The 13053-nt window shown below is 48.4% G+C and overlaps 2 protein-coding genes across 9 annotated transcripts in view; one reads left to right on the forward strand and one right to left on the reverse strand.

Annotated features, from left to right (window-relative positions):
• The first annotated feature begins 2441 nt into the window (after nucleotides 1-2441).
• Nucleotides 2442-9402, forward strand: dclk3 (doublecortin like kinase 3). Its single transcript, XM_036953152.2, has 6 exons — nucleotides 2442-2633; nucleotides 2867-2998; nucleotides 3252-4568; nucleotides 4725-4857; nucleotides 6911-7078; nucleotides 7312-9402. The coding sequence occupies exons 1-6, from the start codon at nucleotides 2442-2444 to the stop codon at nucleotides 8838-8840; spliced, it is 3471 nt and encodes a 1156-aa protein (XP_036809047.2). The 3' UTR covers nucleotides 8841-9402.
• Nucleotides 9403-9457: 55 nt separating this feature from the next.
• arhgap4b (Rho GTPase activating protein 4b) overlaps nucleotides 9458-13053 on the reverse strand; it is a 31330-nt gene continuing 27734 nt past the window's right edge. For 4 of the 8 annotated variants that reach the window (XM_090208933.1, XM_090208932.1, XM_036953157.2 and 1 more), the window contains exons 20-23: nucleotides 11329-11415; nucleotides 11049-11162; nucleotides 10439-10529; nucleotides 9458-10225 (exon numbers count right to left, since the gene is read on the reverse strand). In XM_090208933.1, the coding sequence (XP_090065059.1) occupies nucleotides 10223-10225; nucleotides 10439-10529; nucleotides 11049-11162; nucleotides 11329-11415 (295 nt within the window). In that variant the 3' untranslated portion in view covers nucleotides 9458-10222. Of the gene's footprint in view, nucleotides 10234-10438; nucleotides 10530-11048; nucleotides 11163-11328; nucleotides 11416-13053 lie in introns of all 8 variants that reach the window. The other 4 variants (XM_090208930.1, XM_036953156.2, XM_036953154.2 and 1 more) reach the window with 1 other exon arrangement.

Below are 13053 nucleotides of genomic sequence, written 5' to 3' on the forward strand. Positions count from 1 at the left end.
TGTTCCACATACACTTCTGTTTCGCTGACTGTGTGAAGTGTTTTGACAATGTGACTTCAGTTTTGACCAATGCATGTTAGCAATTGAAAAAAAACTGTAATATTTTTTTTTATTTTTTAAAGCTGCTGAAAATCCAGTGTTTCTATTTCAAACGGTTTTGTTATATTTCAGTCTTCTGTGATGTATATAAAGTATAATATTGGGATGCAAACTCAAAATATAATACATATCTGACATGGTATAGTTGTCTTCTTTTGTTTAACCCCATAACCATGTGTGTGAAGTGTATACACTCAGTGTGACCCTGATTTAGCCCAATGCAGGGAAAGGGATATATTAAAAAGTGTAGTAGATTGGTAATGAAGTACTGAAGTTGCCCTGCACAAAGCCAAGGGGAAAGTTGTTTTTGTTGTCAATCGCATAGCCTACTGTGTGTGTGTGTGTCTGTGATTGTGTGTGTGTGATTATGTGTGTGTGATTGTGTGTGTGTCTGTGATTGTGTGTGTGTGATTATGTGTGTGTGATTGTGTGTGTGTCTGTGATTGTGTGTGTGTGATTATGTGTGTGTGATTGTGTGTGTGTCTGTGATTGTGTGTGTGTGATTGTGTGTGTGTGTATGTATGTATGTGTGTGTGTGTGTGTGTGTGTGTGTGTGTGTGATTGTGTGTGTGTGTGTGTGTGTGTGTGTGTTTGTCGTGTGTGCGTGTGTGTGTCATGTGTGCGTGTGTGTGTGTTGTGTGTGTGTGGGGGGGGGAAAGGCACCGGGGCTGTTTGGAAACGGGCTCGAGCTGTGCCAGAGCGGTGACGCATCTCTCCCGTTATTCCGGCAATGATCACCTGGACTCACCTTGTTATTGTTACCGTCCCGGTTTGGCGGCAGTGTTGCTGTTATGTACGCTAACATCCCATTCGACGCACAGGTTTCGGTTGTCCCTGCCCGCCTTCCCTTTCTTATAACTTTCGAGAGAGCGTTTTAAATTGCACAACTGGACTCCTCCCACGCGCACCCGTAGCAACCCTGGTGTTCCTCCCATGTTCTGGTCAAAGCGGCTCAACGCGCGAATCCAGTCAACTACTGTAGCCCTATCCCTCATCTCTCTTCCAAAAACGGAAAAGGAAGACGATATTACATTGAAATAATGACCACCGCTGCCGGTAAAGAAATATCCAACTGAAACTCCGAATGATTGTGCTGTGAACAGGTAGGCTATGAAGCCCGTGTGGAAACAACGGTTCGGATGCGGTTACGCGGCGCCAGGCACGAGATGGAGAGCGGCATGTCAGTCAAGAGGTGAAAACACTCAATCTTCATGCTTTAAAAGTAAAAAGTATAATTTCTCTCAAATATATATATTTATTGCTTAGTCTTTTTCTTATTTTTAGTCTTTATTTATTATTTCTTATGTATTTTAGAAAAATATATAGATTATTTTTATGTAAAAAAAAGTCGCAAATTGTGAGGAATGAAGAATGAGCAAAATACAGATACAACTGTATCTTGTATTCATTCTGGTCGCCGTTGTGGCTTCATCTGTGCATAAACCTCAGCACTTTGGCCTTGTTCTTATTGTTGTGTTAGAGTTATTTTTACCAGGTGTTTGTTTATAGGAGGTTAGGATCTGCTTCAGTGAAAAGCTGACAGAACAAGTGTTTTGTAGCTTGGTGGGAGATGGTGAATTTTTGGGATAGCCTTGTTAAAGGGGTAAAATAGGTTCATGGCACATACTGGATGGGGTGTGCGTCAGGGAGGGATTCCATACCTCCTCTCCAACTCCATGGACAACACAGGTGTGTGTGTGTCTGAAAGTGAAACATCTTCAACTTTGACACTGTGTCTAATGCTTAATTAATCATGCAGCTCCAGGAAAGAACTAGGCCACGCTTTTGTTGTTGTGGCTTGTGTGTGTGTGTGTGTGTGTGTGTGTGTGTGTGTGTGTGTGTGTGTGTGTGTGTGTGTGTGTGTGTGTGTGTGTGTGTGTGTGTGTGTGTGTGTGTGTGTGTGTGTGTGTAAACAAATCCGGCTGATCAGATTTGAGTCTTTTCCATGGACTGCATGAGATTCTTTGAGCGCCCCGCTCTCCTGCCTAAATTATTAACGCTTCCTTAAGACACACAAACACACACACACACATACACGATGAGGACCACGCATCATGTTACCTCCTTGTTTATCTAAGGAAAAGCAATAACCCAGTTAACCTATACAGACAGTTGATGATGACAAATTTAGAAAGTGGAAAGAAATCGTCTCAACTAACTTATCTAACTAACCCGTTGATTCTTTCATCTCTCTCTCAACCCTACACTCTTTACCCCCTTTTCCGGCACCCTCTCTTTCTCACCCCTTTCCCCTTTCCCCACATCTTTCATTTCTCTCTCTCCCTGCCTCCCCACCATCCTCTCTTCCCCCATCTCTCTCAGATTCCTCCCTCTCTAAACGTATGGGGGGTATTCCTCACCCTCAGGCCTGGCCCTCTCTCCCCCTCCCCCACCTTGACCCCCTCCCTCCAGCCACTAGGACACATCTCCCTAGTCCTTTTCCAGTCTTCCACACTCGTCATGCTGAGTTGAGTGCCGAGCGACCACGCTTGGTTACTGTGGTCCGACCATGCGGTCACAGCACCCTCAGGAAGGTAACGGTCCAGAATGAAATGATTAATGATTACAAAGAAGTAACCAACCCTCTTTCTGGAGAGCTACTGGATCTGCAGGATTTTGTTCCATTCCTGCACTAACACACATGATTCATAACGGAAGAAGTTGGCTTCAATTACATTTTATTCAATTATAATGATATGGTTGGCTTGGCTCCCACATGTTCAGTTCTTCCTGGTTTCTTGATGACATCATCTTTATGCCTGGTCAGGTGACATTGCTGTTGAATCGTAGGAGCGTGGTCTCGTACGAGCAGCTTCTATTGGACGTCTCTGAGGCGCTGGGGTTCCCTCGCTGGCACAGGGCCAGAGTCACACGCCTCTACACACCACACGCACGAGAGGTAACCACACACACGCACGCACGCACACACACGCACGCACGCACGCACGCACGCACGCACGCACGCACGCACGCACGCACGCACGCACGCACGCACACACACACACACACACACACACACACACACACACACACACACACACACACACACACACACACACACACACACACACACACACACACACACACACACACACACACACACACAACAACAACACACCTCTAATTCCAGGTGTTTGTGTCTAACCCTCCAGGTGCGAGGTGTGTGTGATTTCTTCCGTGGCGAAGCAGCGTTCCTGGCATTGGGAAAGTCTCGTCCAGAGCTCCGTAGTGTCGAGGAGGCCCTGGAGGAGCTGTTTCCACAACATTCCTGTTACCGCAACGACGCACTCCAGGCCTGGGAGAGGAGGTTACAACCTTCACCTGATAAAGCTGCCAAGGCCGACAGCGGATACAGCGAGGGGACAGACATACACACACACCCTGACAAGGATACACACACAAGCCTCGACACGAACACACAGACATACAGTGTTACATACACACAGGGATGCAACCTGGACACACACACACATACGCACCAAGACACACTGACACAACCCAATACACACCCCAAAACACTGACACACCACAATACACACCCAAACAGGCACTCCACACACAAAAACAAACACCCAACTAGACAGCCCATACACCCTATTCACACACACCTCGACACGGATGCGCACACACATAGACACCCTAACACGCATTCTAACCAACACTCCACACACCCCTCTCACCCCCCCAATCACCTTCAGAGGGTTAAAGTGAAAGTTGCAGCCAGAGAGATTCTCTCCTCACCGATAGGTCCCCCCACCCAGGAGGAGGAGCCCCCTCCTCCACTCTGCAGGAACTGTAAGCCTTCTGAAGGACCCATTCCGAGAGCAGGGAGGGCTCCACTTCCTCCCGTAACCAGGAAGCAAACAGGAAACGGACCAAACAACCAGGAAGTAGAGAAACATCACGTCGGTCCCACCCCACTCCACACTGGACCAATCTGCAGGCTTGATGAGGAGTCCCTCAGCCCATCAGAACCTTCATCCTCAGAGTCTAAACAGGAAGAGGCGAGGACTAAACAGGAAGTGATATTTGACCTCCCATCTGATGGTAGTGATGTCACCCTGTCAGACATTGAGCGTTGCTATGACATTGGCCGCATGGTCGGAGACGGGAACTTTGCTGTTGTGCACGAGTGTCATCGGCGCGACAATGGGGAAGCCTTCGCTGTGAAGATTGTGGAGCACTCAAAGCTCATTGGCCGAGAGCACATGATGCAGAATGAGCTGAGCCTTCTGGGTAGCCTGTCACACCCCCGCGTGGTTCGCCTCTTCACACACCACCACACACACACACACTCCTATCTCGTCATGGAGATGGTTGCCGGGGGCGACCTGTTTGAGGCAATCGCGGTCCGTGGGAAGTTTCCAGAAGAGGAGGCAGGGCTGATGGTGTGTGATGTCAGCGAGGCTCTGAGATACATCCACAGCAAGACCATAGTACATAGAGATCTGAAACCTGAAAACCTACTGGTGAGGGAGAGGGTATGTGTGTGTGTCTGTGTGTCTGTGCAGGTGCGTGTGTGTGTGTGTGAATACAAGCATTCCAAGCATCTCTCTCTGTAACCCACTCTCTCCCTGCTGCTCTCTCCCCCCCTCTCTCTCCCTGCCCCTCCCTCTCTCTTCTAGGTGGAATGCAGTAGTGATGGCATCAGTAGGTTGAAGCTGGGTGATTTTGGTCTGGCCATGGTTGTAACAGAACCCATCTTCACTGTGTGTGGAACTCCCACCTATGTCGCCCCGGAGATCCTCTCAGAGACAGGTGACCATGTCTATCACTTTATTTCTACCTTTATCTATCACTCTACAGTAGCTGTGCCTGTGTTGTGACAATTGCGATGTTTGCTCTATAACCTATTAATTCATATGCCTTGCCACCGTGATATATAGGCCTAAGACTGAGACAATAAGAAGACACAGTGGCAGAATAAATTCAACCACACCTCTGTTTTATCACAAAACCGGAGAGCAACATCTGCCTGGTGAAGTCCACAACCCCACCATTTTGCATGTAACACACAGTAACATGACCTACAGCATGGTCAAACAAGTTAATTGAGTACGTTAACATGCACACTAATAATTCGATATTAAATTGATTATGGCAAAAGGCAGAGTATGGCATTAGTCATGTAAACACCTAACTCTGTTTATCTTAATCAGCGTAAGGTCATAATCGAAGTAAGCATGTACCAATTAAAACACCTGGTTTTGTGTGAAACCTTTTGAATTATTAGGACACCTAAACAGCTTAATCGGCATCCCAGTGGTGTATTTGATCTGCACATTTCCCAGCAAAGGGTAGCGCAAGTTTCCCTAAAATGGACGAGTGAAGTGAGTTTGGAAAAACTGAAAGTATGCATCTTATAAATAGCTTTCACATACAAACTTTATATATCCGGACTAAGAATCGAATAGTCTTCGCAAAAATAACATGGTCATTGTGGTAGAATGTTTATTTTGATTGGCGATTTTCTGCATTGATCAAAAATCCCATCAGTAGCCTGATTTCAGATGTGTCCATGTAAACAGGAATATTAGAGAAATCGTTATTCTTGCAAAGTATGTAAACGTTTTAAACAAACTATTATATTAACCTATCCACAATAATCGTACTATTGTGTGCATGTAACTTTGCTCAATGTTTCCAACATTTTCAGACCACTAAACAACTAATGATTTAGAACCACAGAGTTACCGCAACTCGTAAAGAAAACTCCACTATTCCAGCACCATTTCAACTTCAACATTTCAACATCATCATATCACCTCTGCATAGTTGAATACAGTGACAACTAAAAGATACCATAAACAATGTAGTCCAACCAACGTAAACTAAATATGATGTGACCGTCCATGGTATTGATTTGTGTGTGTGTGTGCAATTAGAAAAACATGTCGACTCACCCTACTTGTATAGAAACACCAATGACATCCTCCTCTCTTTCATGTTGCCGAAACGGTCTATGACTGTCACACAGTACACTCTGTTAGTTTTTGTTATCCTAGGCTACCTGGCTAAAATGCTTGCTCGCTAGCCTAACTTCCTTTCATGGGCAACGATGCGCCAGGCCAGCTCGTTAACATTAGCCTTCTACATATATCTACATATTGAACTTCCATCCTCTCAGGCCAGGGGCACAATGTATGAATTAATGGTTGGATCAGAATGAAGTAAAACCACAAATCTAAATCCCTATCTTCTTCCATGGCTAGTTTAGGAAAGGGACGATTTTAGCTAGCTAGCCACCAGAAGACAATGAGATGCAACAATTCAATTTTTTTCTCTGAATGACGTTCTGCTTTTGATGTGATGTGATTGGAGTGAAGCCAAATCCAAACTGGCTTCCCTTGACACTTTGTTTTGGTGCACCAGGACCATTCACAGTTGAGCTCACTCAGTTTAGCTCAACACCGATTGGCTGTTATTTATTTATTTATTTTTTAATCAAAGGAGGCCAAACGCTCTCTGGCTTCCCTTCCATTCAATGCTAGGGGTGGCAACAATGTCATACTCCTTCTGACCAGACAGTATCAGATAGATGGGCTTTGGCTACACATACTGAGACAGAGGGGCGCTGTTTCGCTCGCTCAGATACTTCCTCCGGTGAGATATGTTCAGCCTCTTGTGAATTGAAGAAAAATGATGAAACACAGACAGGCGAAAGATGAACTGTTTTATATGGATGGATTTTCTCTTTTTTTTGTACATTTTTGGGGAAGCCTGGCTTCCCTTAGCATCCATGAATACACGCCACTGTCACTCTATCAATCACTTACCTCTACCTCTGTCTCTCTCTCTCCTCCCTCCACAGGGTATGGTCTGCCAGTAGACCTGTGGGCATTGGGAGTGATACTGTACGTCCTTCTCTGTGGGTTCCCTCCGTTCCGGAGCAGAGACCGAGACCAAGGGGAGCTGTTCCAGATGATCAGAGAGGCTCACCTCACCTTCCTGTCACCTTACTGGGATGACATCTCAGACGGTGAGACACACACATGGTTATAGACATAAGCAGGCACATACACACATGCTTGTACAAACACACATACACATGCACGCGCACGTGAGCGCACACACACACACACACACACACACACACACACACACACACACACTTGTAGACATACATGTATACACACACATGCTCACACATATTGTACCCTGTGTGTGTGTGTGTGTGTGTGTGTGTGTGTGTGTGTGTGTGTGTGTGCGTAGGAGCGCGAGGCCTGGTGAGAGCCTTGCTGCAGGTGGATCCAACAGAAAGACTGACGGCAGCTCAGACTCTTATGCACCCCTGGATTCAGACCACTACTGACCAGTACAGACCAACACAGACCACTACTGACCAGCACAGACCAACACAAATCAGTACTGACCAGTACAGAACAACACAGATCAGTACTGACCAGTACAGACCAACACAGATCAGTACTGACCAGTACAGACCAACCCAGACCACTACTGACCAGTACAGACCAACACAGACCACTACTGACCAGTACAGACCAACACAGATCAGTACTGACCAGCAGAGCCCAGCACAGCCGAGCAAAGGCAAACACAGACATGAACCGATCAGTGCAAACCAGCAGAGCCCAGCAAAGACCAGCACAGAACACTACAGACCAGTACAGAGTCCAACCACAGACCAGTCCCGACCAGCACAGACCGCTACAGAACACCACAGACCAGTACCAACCCCAGACCAACAGCGACCACCACATCCAATCCTCCCAGCGCACCACCCACCCACCCAGCCAGCCCCATCTCCTCACTCCAGCACCCAGCCAGCCCCATCTCCTCACTCCACCACCGAGCCAGCCCCATCTCCTCACTCCAGCACCCAGCCAGCCCCATCTCCTCACTCCAGCACCCAGCCAGTCCCATCTCCTCACTCCAGCACCCAGCCAGCCCCATCTTCTCACTCCAGCACTCAGCCAGCCCCATCTCCTCACTCCACCACCCAGCCAGCCCCATCTCCTCACTCCAGCACCCAGCCAGTCCCATCTCCTCACTTCACCACCCAACCAGCCCCATCTCTTCACTCCAGCACCCAGCCAGCCCCATCTCCTCACTCCACCACCCAACCAGCCCCATCTCTTCACTCCAGCACCCAGCCAGCCCCATCTCCTCACTTCACCACCCAACCAGCCCCATCTCTTCACTCCAGCACCCAGCCAGCCCCATCTCCTTACTCCACCACCCAGCCAGCCCCATCTCCTTACTCCACCACCCAGCCAGCCCCATCTCCTTACTCCACCACCCAGCCAGCCCCATCTCCTCACTCCACCACCCAGCCAGCCCCATCTCCTCACTCCACCACCCAACCAGCCTCATCTCCTCACTCCAGCACCCAGCCAGCCCCATCTTCTCACTCCAGCACTCAGCCAGCCCCATCTCCTCACTCCACCACCCAGCCAGCCCCATCTCCTCACTCCAGCACCCAGCCAGTCCCATCTCCTCACTCCACCACCCAGCCAGCCCAATCTCTTCACTCCACCACCCAGCCAGCCCCATCTCCTTACTCCACCACCCAGCCAGCCCCATCTCCTCACTCCAGCCCCATCTCCTCACTCCACCACCCAGCCAGCCCCATCTCCTCACTCCACCACCCAGCCAGTCCCATCTCCTCACTCCAGCACCCAGCCAGCCCCATCTCCTCACTCCACCACCCAGCCAGCCCCATCTCTTCACTCCACCCCCAAGCAGGACCCATCAACTGCTCCCCAGCCCCCCGGCAGTAGCACCTCTCAACCGCCCCACCCAATTTCCCCACCCTCCATCCTATCCACAGCAACATCCAAACCCAGCTGCCACCCACCTGGCAGAACCCCTCAATCTGCCCTCCCACTCCACCCAGTCTCCATCCCTCCACCCACCCACCCACCCTGCCTCCCTCCCAACACCCACCCATTCCCAGCCGAATACCCACCCAGTCCCAGTCCCAGCACGCAGTGTCCCACCCCTCAACAGCAACACCCAAGCCCCACTTCCCCTCAACCCATCCTCCTGAATGATGGGTTTCCTGAAACTTTAAACGCTTCTCCAGGAATTGAAAAGATCTGGTATTCTGCACAGACCCTGTTCAGGATTGTGTATCTGGAACTCACCAATTGTCATACACTGATGTTCAGTTCTATTCCAATAAAATAGTCATCAACAACTTTACCATTTAGGTTGTAGTATTTAGTTCAGTAGATTATCTAGCATAACAGATAACTCTAATAGTTTCAATACATGTTTTTTTCTGACAATGTGGTGTATTACACACACTTCCCCTTTGTACTGCACTAACAATAAATAACTTTGAACTGACTTTTACGTTGTGATGTATGACAACCGATAACAACAGACCAGCCAATCAGAATCTAATATTTATTATTTATTCCTTTTACCACAGAAGTATTTTAATACAGCTATTCCAGTGACATCATCAACAGTGGTCCAGGGAAGAGGGAGGAGGGTTGCATCCATAGAAATATAATGACTAGAGTTAACAAAGCCCCTCAGACCATATAGTTAGAATTACTAGAGTGGTGGAAATAATCATTTTCACAGTTTAACCAGCATCCCAGGATCTGGTGTGGAGGCCATCTTGGATATGCTATTGGACCCAGTTTCCAGTATTATAATTAAGAAGTAAGTTGTTATACTCTTACTAAGTGGTTTAAATGAGTGTTTATCAAGTTTAAAAACAATTTACCACAGAAATAGGTAAGTTACCCCAGCCCTGAGTTATTGGAAACCAAACCCATCCTTGTTCTAATAGAGAACGATAGACAGCACTGAGACAGGTGTAAAAGACTAGCAATATCACACACAAACATCATCACACACTAATATCATATCACACACAAACGTGTCAGAAAAATAAATCATCATTATTATCATTATCATAATTCTGCTTCAGTCCTCCTATTGGTCCGCTGGTCTGAAGAGAGCCCGCCCCCTGAGGCTGAACCCCACCTTCCTGCTTCCTGGGAGAGAGGAGGAGAGGGATGAAGAGGAAGAGGAGGAGGAAGGAAGGGAGGAGGGGGAGGAAGAAGAGGAGGGAGGTGCCTGGGTTGCAGCAGGATGTAGGGACGGCTGGCGAGAGAGAAGCTCCTTGAATACAGAGTTCATCTGTTTACTGATGTCCTGAAAGAGAGAGCGAGGGGGAGGGAGAGAGCGAGGAAGGAAGAGACGTTTCAGTGTCTTAGACGTACAGTATCCAGCCACATCTACCTCAAAATTAAACATCTGCAATGCTTCAAATTGACTATTTGCACTACATTCCTTTCAATGTATTTAATTTCAGCAGTCTCAAGGGCGAGTCCCCAAAAATGACTTAATCTCCACCCACCGGTCTTTCAATAGATCCTCCATCTGTCTGTCTCTCTATGGCTCCTGCCCTCTGCCTCACACTGTCCAAGGTGTGCCTACGCTCCTGATTCCTGAGAGAGAGAGAGAGAGAGAGAGAGAGGGGGAGAGAGAGAGAGAGAGAGAGAGAGGGGGAGAGAGAGAGAGAGAGAGAGGGGGGGGGAGAGAGAGAGAGAGAGAGGGGGGGGGAGAGAGAGAGAGAGAGAGAGAGAGGGGGAGAGAGAGAGAGAGAAGAGAGTGAGAGAAGAGAGAGAGAGAGAGAGAGGAGGGAGAGAGAGAGAGAGAGAGAGAAAAGAGTGAGAGAAGAGAGTGAGTGAGTGAGTGAGTGAGTGAGTGAGTGAGTGAGTGAGTGAGTGAGTGAGTGAGTGAGTGAGTGAGTGAGTGAGTGAGAGAGAGAGAGAGAGAGAGAGAGAGAGAGAGAGAGAGAGAGCGGAGGAGGGGAGAAAGAAGAGAGGGAAAGACAGAGAGGGGAGAGAAAGGGAGGGAGTAAGATTGCTGATGGAGTGTTTTTGGTACATTACAGGTGTGTGTGAGTGTGTTAGTTTGTGTGTGTTTATGTGTGTGTGTGTGCGTGCATGCGTAGCATGTTGTACCCTGTGTTTTGACGTGTCACAGGGGAAAGGGGGTTCTTTCGGACAGGACTGCCTCTGCCCTCCGCTGCCCTCTGCCGTCCAGGCAACGAAGCACTGTCACTGTTCACCCGCAGCCTGTCAAACACACACACACACACATAGACCTTGCTTTACTAGTTATTGATATAGACAGGTAGACCCCCTCAAGCATTTGCATGTCTATGTGTTTATGTGTTTATGTGTTTATGTGTTTGTGTGTTTGTGTGTTTGTGTGTGTGTGTGTGTGTGTGTGTGTGTGTACCGGGTCGTGTTCTCAGTCTGAAGCTCTTCTGAAGCCAGGTTTCCAGTACTTCCTCCACTGACCTCATCCCTCCTCCCTCGCTCCGCTCTGAGAAGAGAGGGGGAACATGGAAAGTAGGTGAAGAGAGAAGGGAACAGGGAAAATTAGGAGAAGAGAGAGGGAACAGGGAAAAGTAGGAGAGGAGAGGGGGAACAGGGAAAAGTAGGAAAAGAGAGAGGGAACAGGGAAAAGTAGGAGAAGAGAGGGGGAACAGGGAAAAGTAGGAGAAGAGAGGGGGAACAGGGAAAAGTAGGAGAGGAGAGGGGGAACAGGGAAAAGTAGGAGAAGAGAGGGGGAACAGGGAAAAGTAGGAGAAGAGAGAGGGAACAGGGAAAAGTAGGAGAGGAGAGGGGGAACAGGGAAAAAGCAGGAGAAGAGAGAGGGAACAGGGAAAAGTAGGAGAGGAGAGGGGGAACAGGGAAAAGTAGGAGAAGAGAGGGGGAACAGAGAAAAGTAGGAGAAGAGAAGAGGGAACAGGGAAAAGTAGGAGAGGAGAGGGGGAACAGGGAAAAGTAGGAGAAGAGAGGGGAACAGAGAAAGTAGGAGAAGAGAGGGGGACAGGGAAAAGTAGGAGAGGAGAGGGAACAGGGAAAAGTAGGAGAAGAGAGAGGGAACAGGGAAAAGTAGGAGAAGAGAGGGGGTACAGAGAAAAGTAGAAGAAGAGAGGGAACAGGGAAAAGTCGGAGAAGAGAGGGGGAACAGGGAAAAGTAGGAGAAGAGAGAGGGAACAGGGAAAAGTAGGAGAGGAGATGGAACAGGGAAAAGTAGGAGAAGAGAGAGGGAACAGGGAAAAGTAGGTGAAGAGAGGGGGAACAGGGAAAGTAGGAGTGGAGAGAGGGAACAGGGAAAAGTTGGAGAAGAGAGAGGGAACAGGGAAAAGTAGGAGAAGAGAGGGGGAACAGAGAAAAGTAGGAGAAGAGAGGGGGAACAGGGAAAAGTAGGAGAGGAGAGGGAACAGGGAAAAGTAGGAGAAGAGAGAGGGAACAGGGAAAAGTAGGAGAAGAGAGGGGGAACAGAGAAAAGTAGGAGAAGAGAGGGGGAACAGGGAAAAGTAGGAGAGGAGAGGGAACAGGGAAAAGTAGGAGAAGAGAGGGGGAACAGGGAAAAGTAGGAGAAGAGAGGGAACAGGGAAAAGTTAGGAGAAGAGAGGGAACAAGGGAAATGTAGGATGGGAGAGGGGGAACAGGAAAAGTAGAAGAAGAGAGAGGGAACAGGGAAAAGTAGGATGGGAGAGGGGGAACAGGGAAAAGTAGAAGAAGAGAGAGGGAACAGGGAAAAGTAGGAGAGGAGAGGGAACAGGGAAAAGTAGGAGAAGAGAGGGGGAACAGGGAAAAGTAGGAGAAGAGAGAGGGAACAGGGAAAAGTAGGTGAAGAGAGGGGGAACAGGGAAAAGTAGGAGAAGAGAGGGGGAACAGGGAAAAGTAGGAGAGGAGAGAGGGAACAGGGAAAAGTAGGAGAGGAGAGGGGGAACAGGGTAAAGTAGAAGAAGAGACGGGGAACAGGGAAAAGTAGGAGAGGAGAGAGGGAACAGGGAAAAGTAGGAGAGGAGAGGGAACAGGGAAAAGTAGGAGAGGAGAGAGGGAACAGGGAAAAGTAGGAGAAGAGAGAGGGAACAGGGAAAAGTAGGAGAAGAGAGAGGGAACAGGGAAAGTAGGAGAGGAGAGGGAACAGGGAAAAGTAGGAGAG

The sequence above is a fragment of the Oncorhynchus mykiss genome, chromosome 18, assembly GCF_057628025.1.
Source record: "Oncorhynchus mykiss isolate SJ-2025 chromosome 18, ASM5762802v1, whole genome shotgun sequence".
Taxonomy (NCBI): Eukaryota; Metazoa; Chordata; class Actinopteri; order Salmoniformes; family Salmonidae; genus Oncorhynchus; species Oncorhynchus mykiss.

What these genes read in the sequence shown, in the direction of transcription:
- dclk3 (XM_036953152.2), top strand. Translation starts at nt 2,442, where the DNA reads ATGGGGGGTATTCCTCACCCTCAGGCCTGGCCCTCTCTCCCCCTCCCC. An exon ending in ACACACCACACGCACGAGAG is followed by an intron (nt 2,999 to 3,251) that starts GTAACCACACAC and finishes CTAACCCTCCAG; the next exon opens with GTGCGAGGTGTGTGTGATTT. An exon ending in GGAGATCCTCTCAGAGACAG is followed by an intron (nt 4,858 to 6,910) that starts GTGACCATGTCT and finishes CTCCCTCCACAG; the next exon opens with GGTATGGTCTGCCAGTAGAC.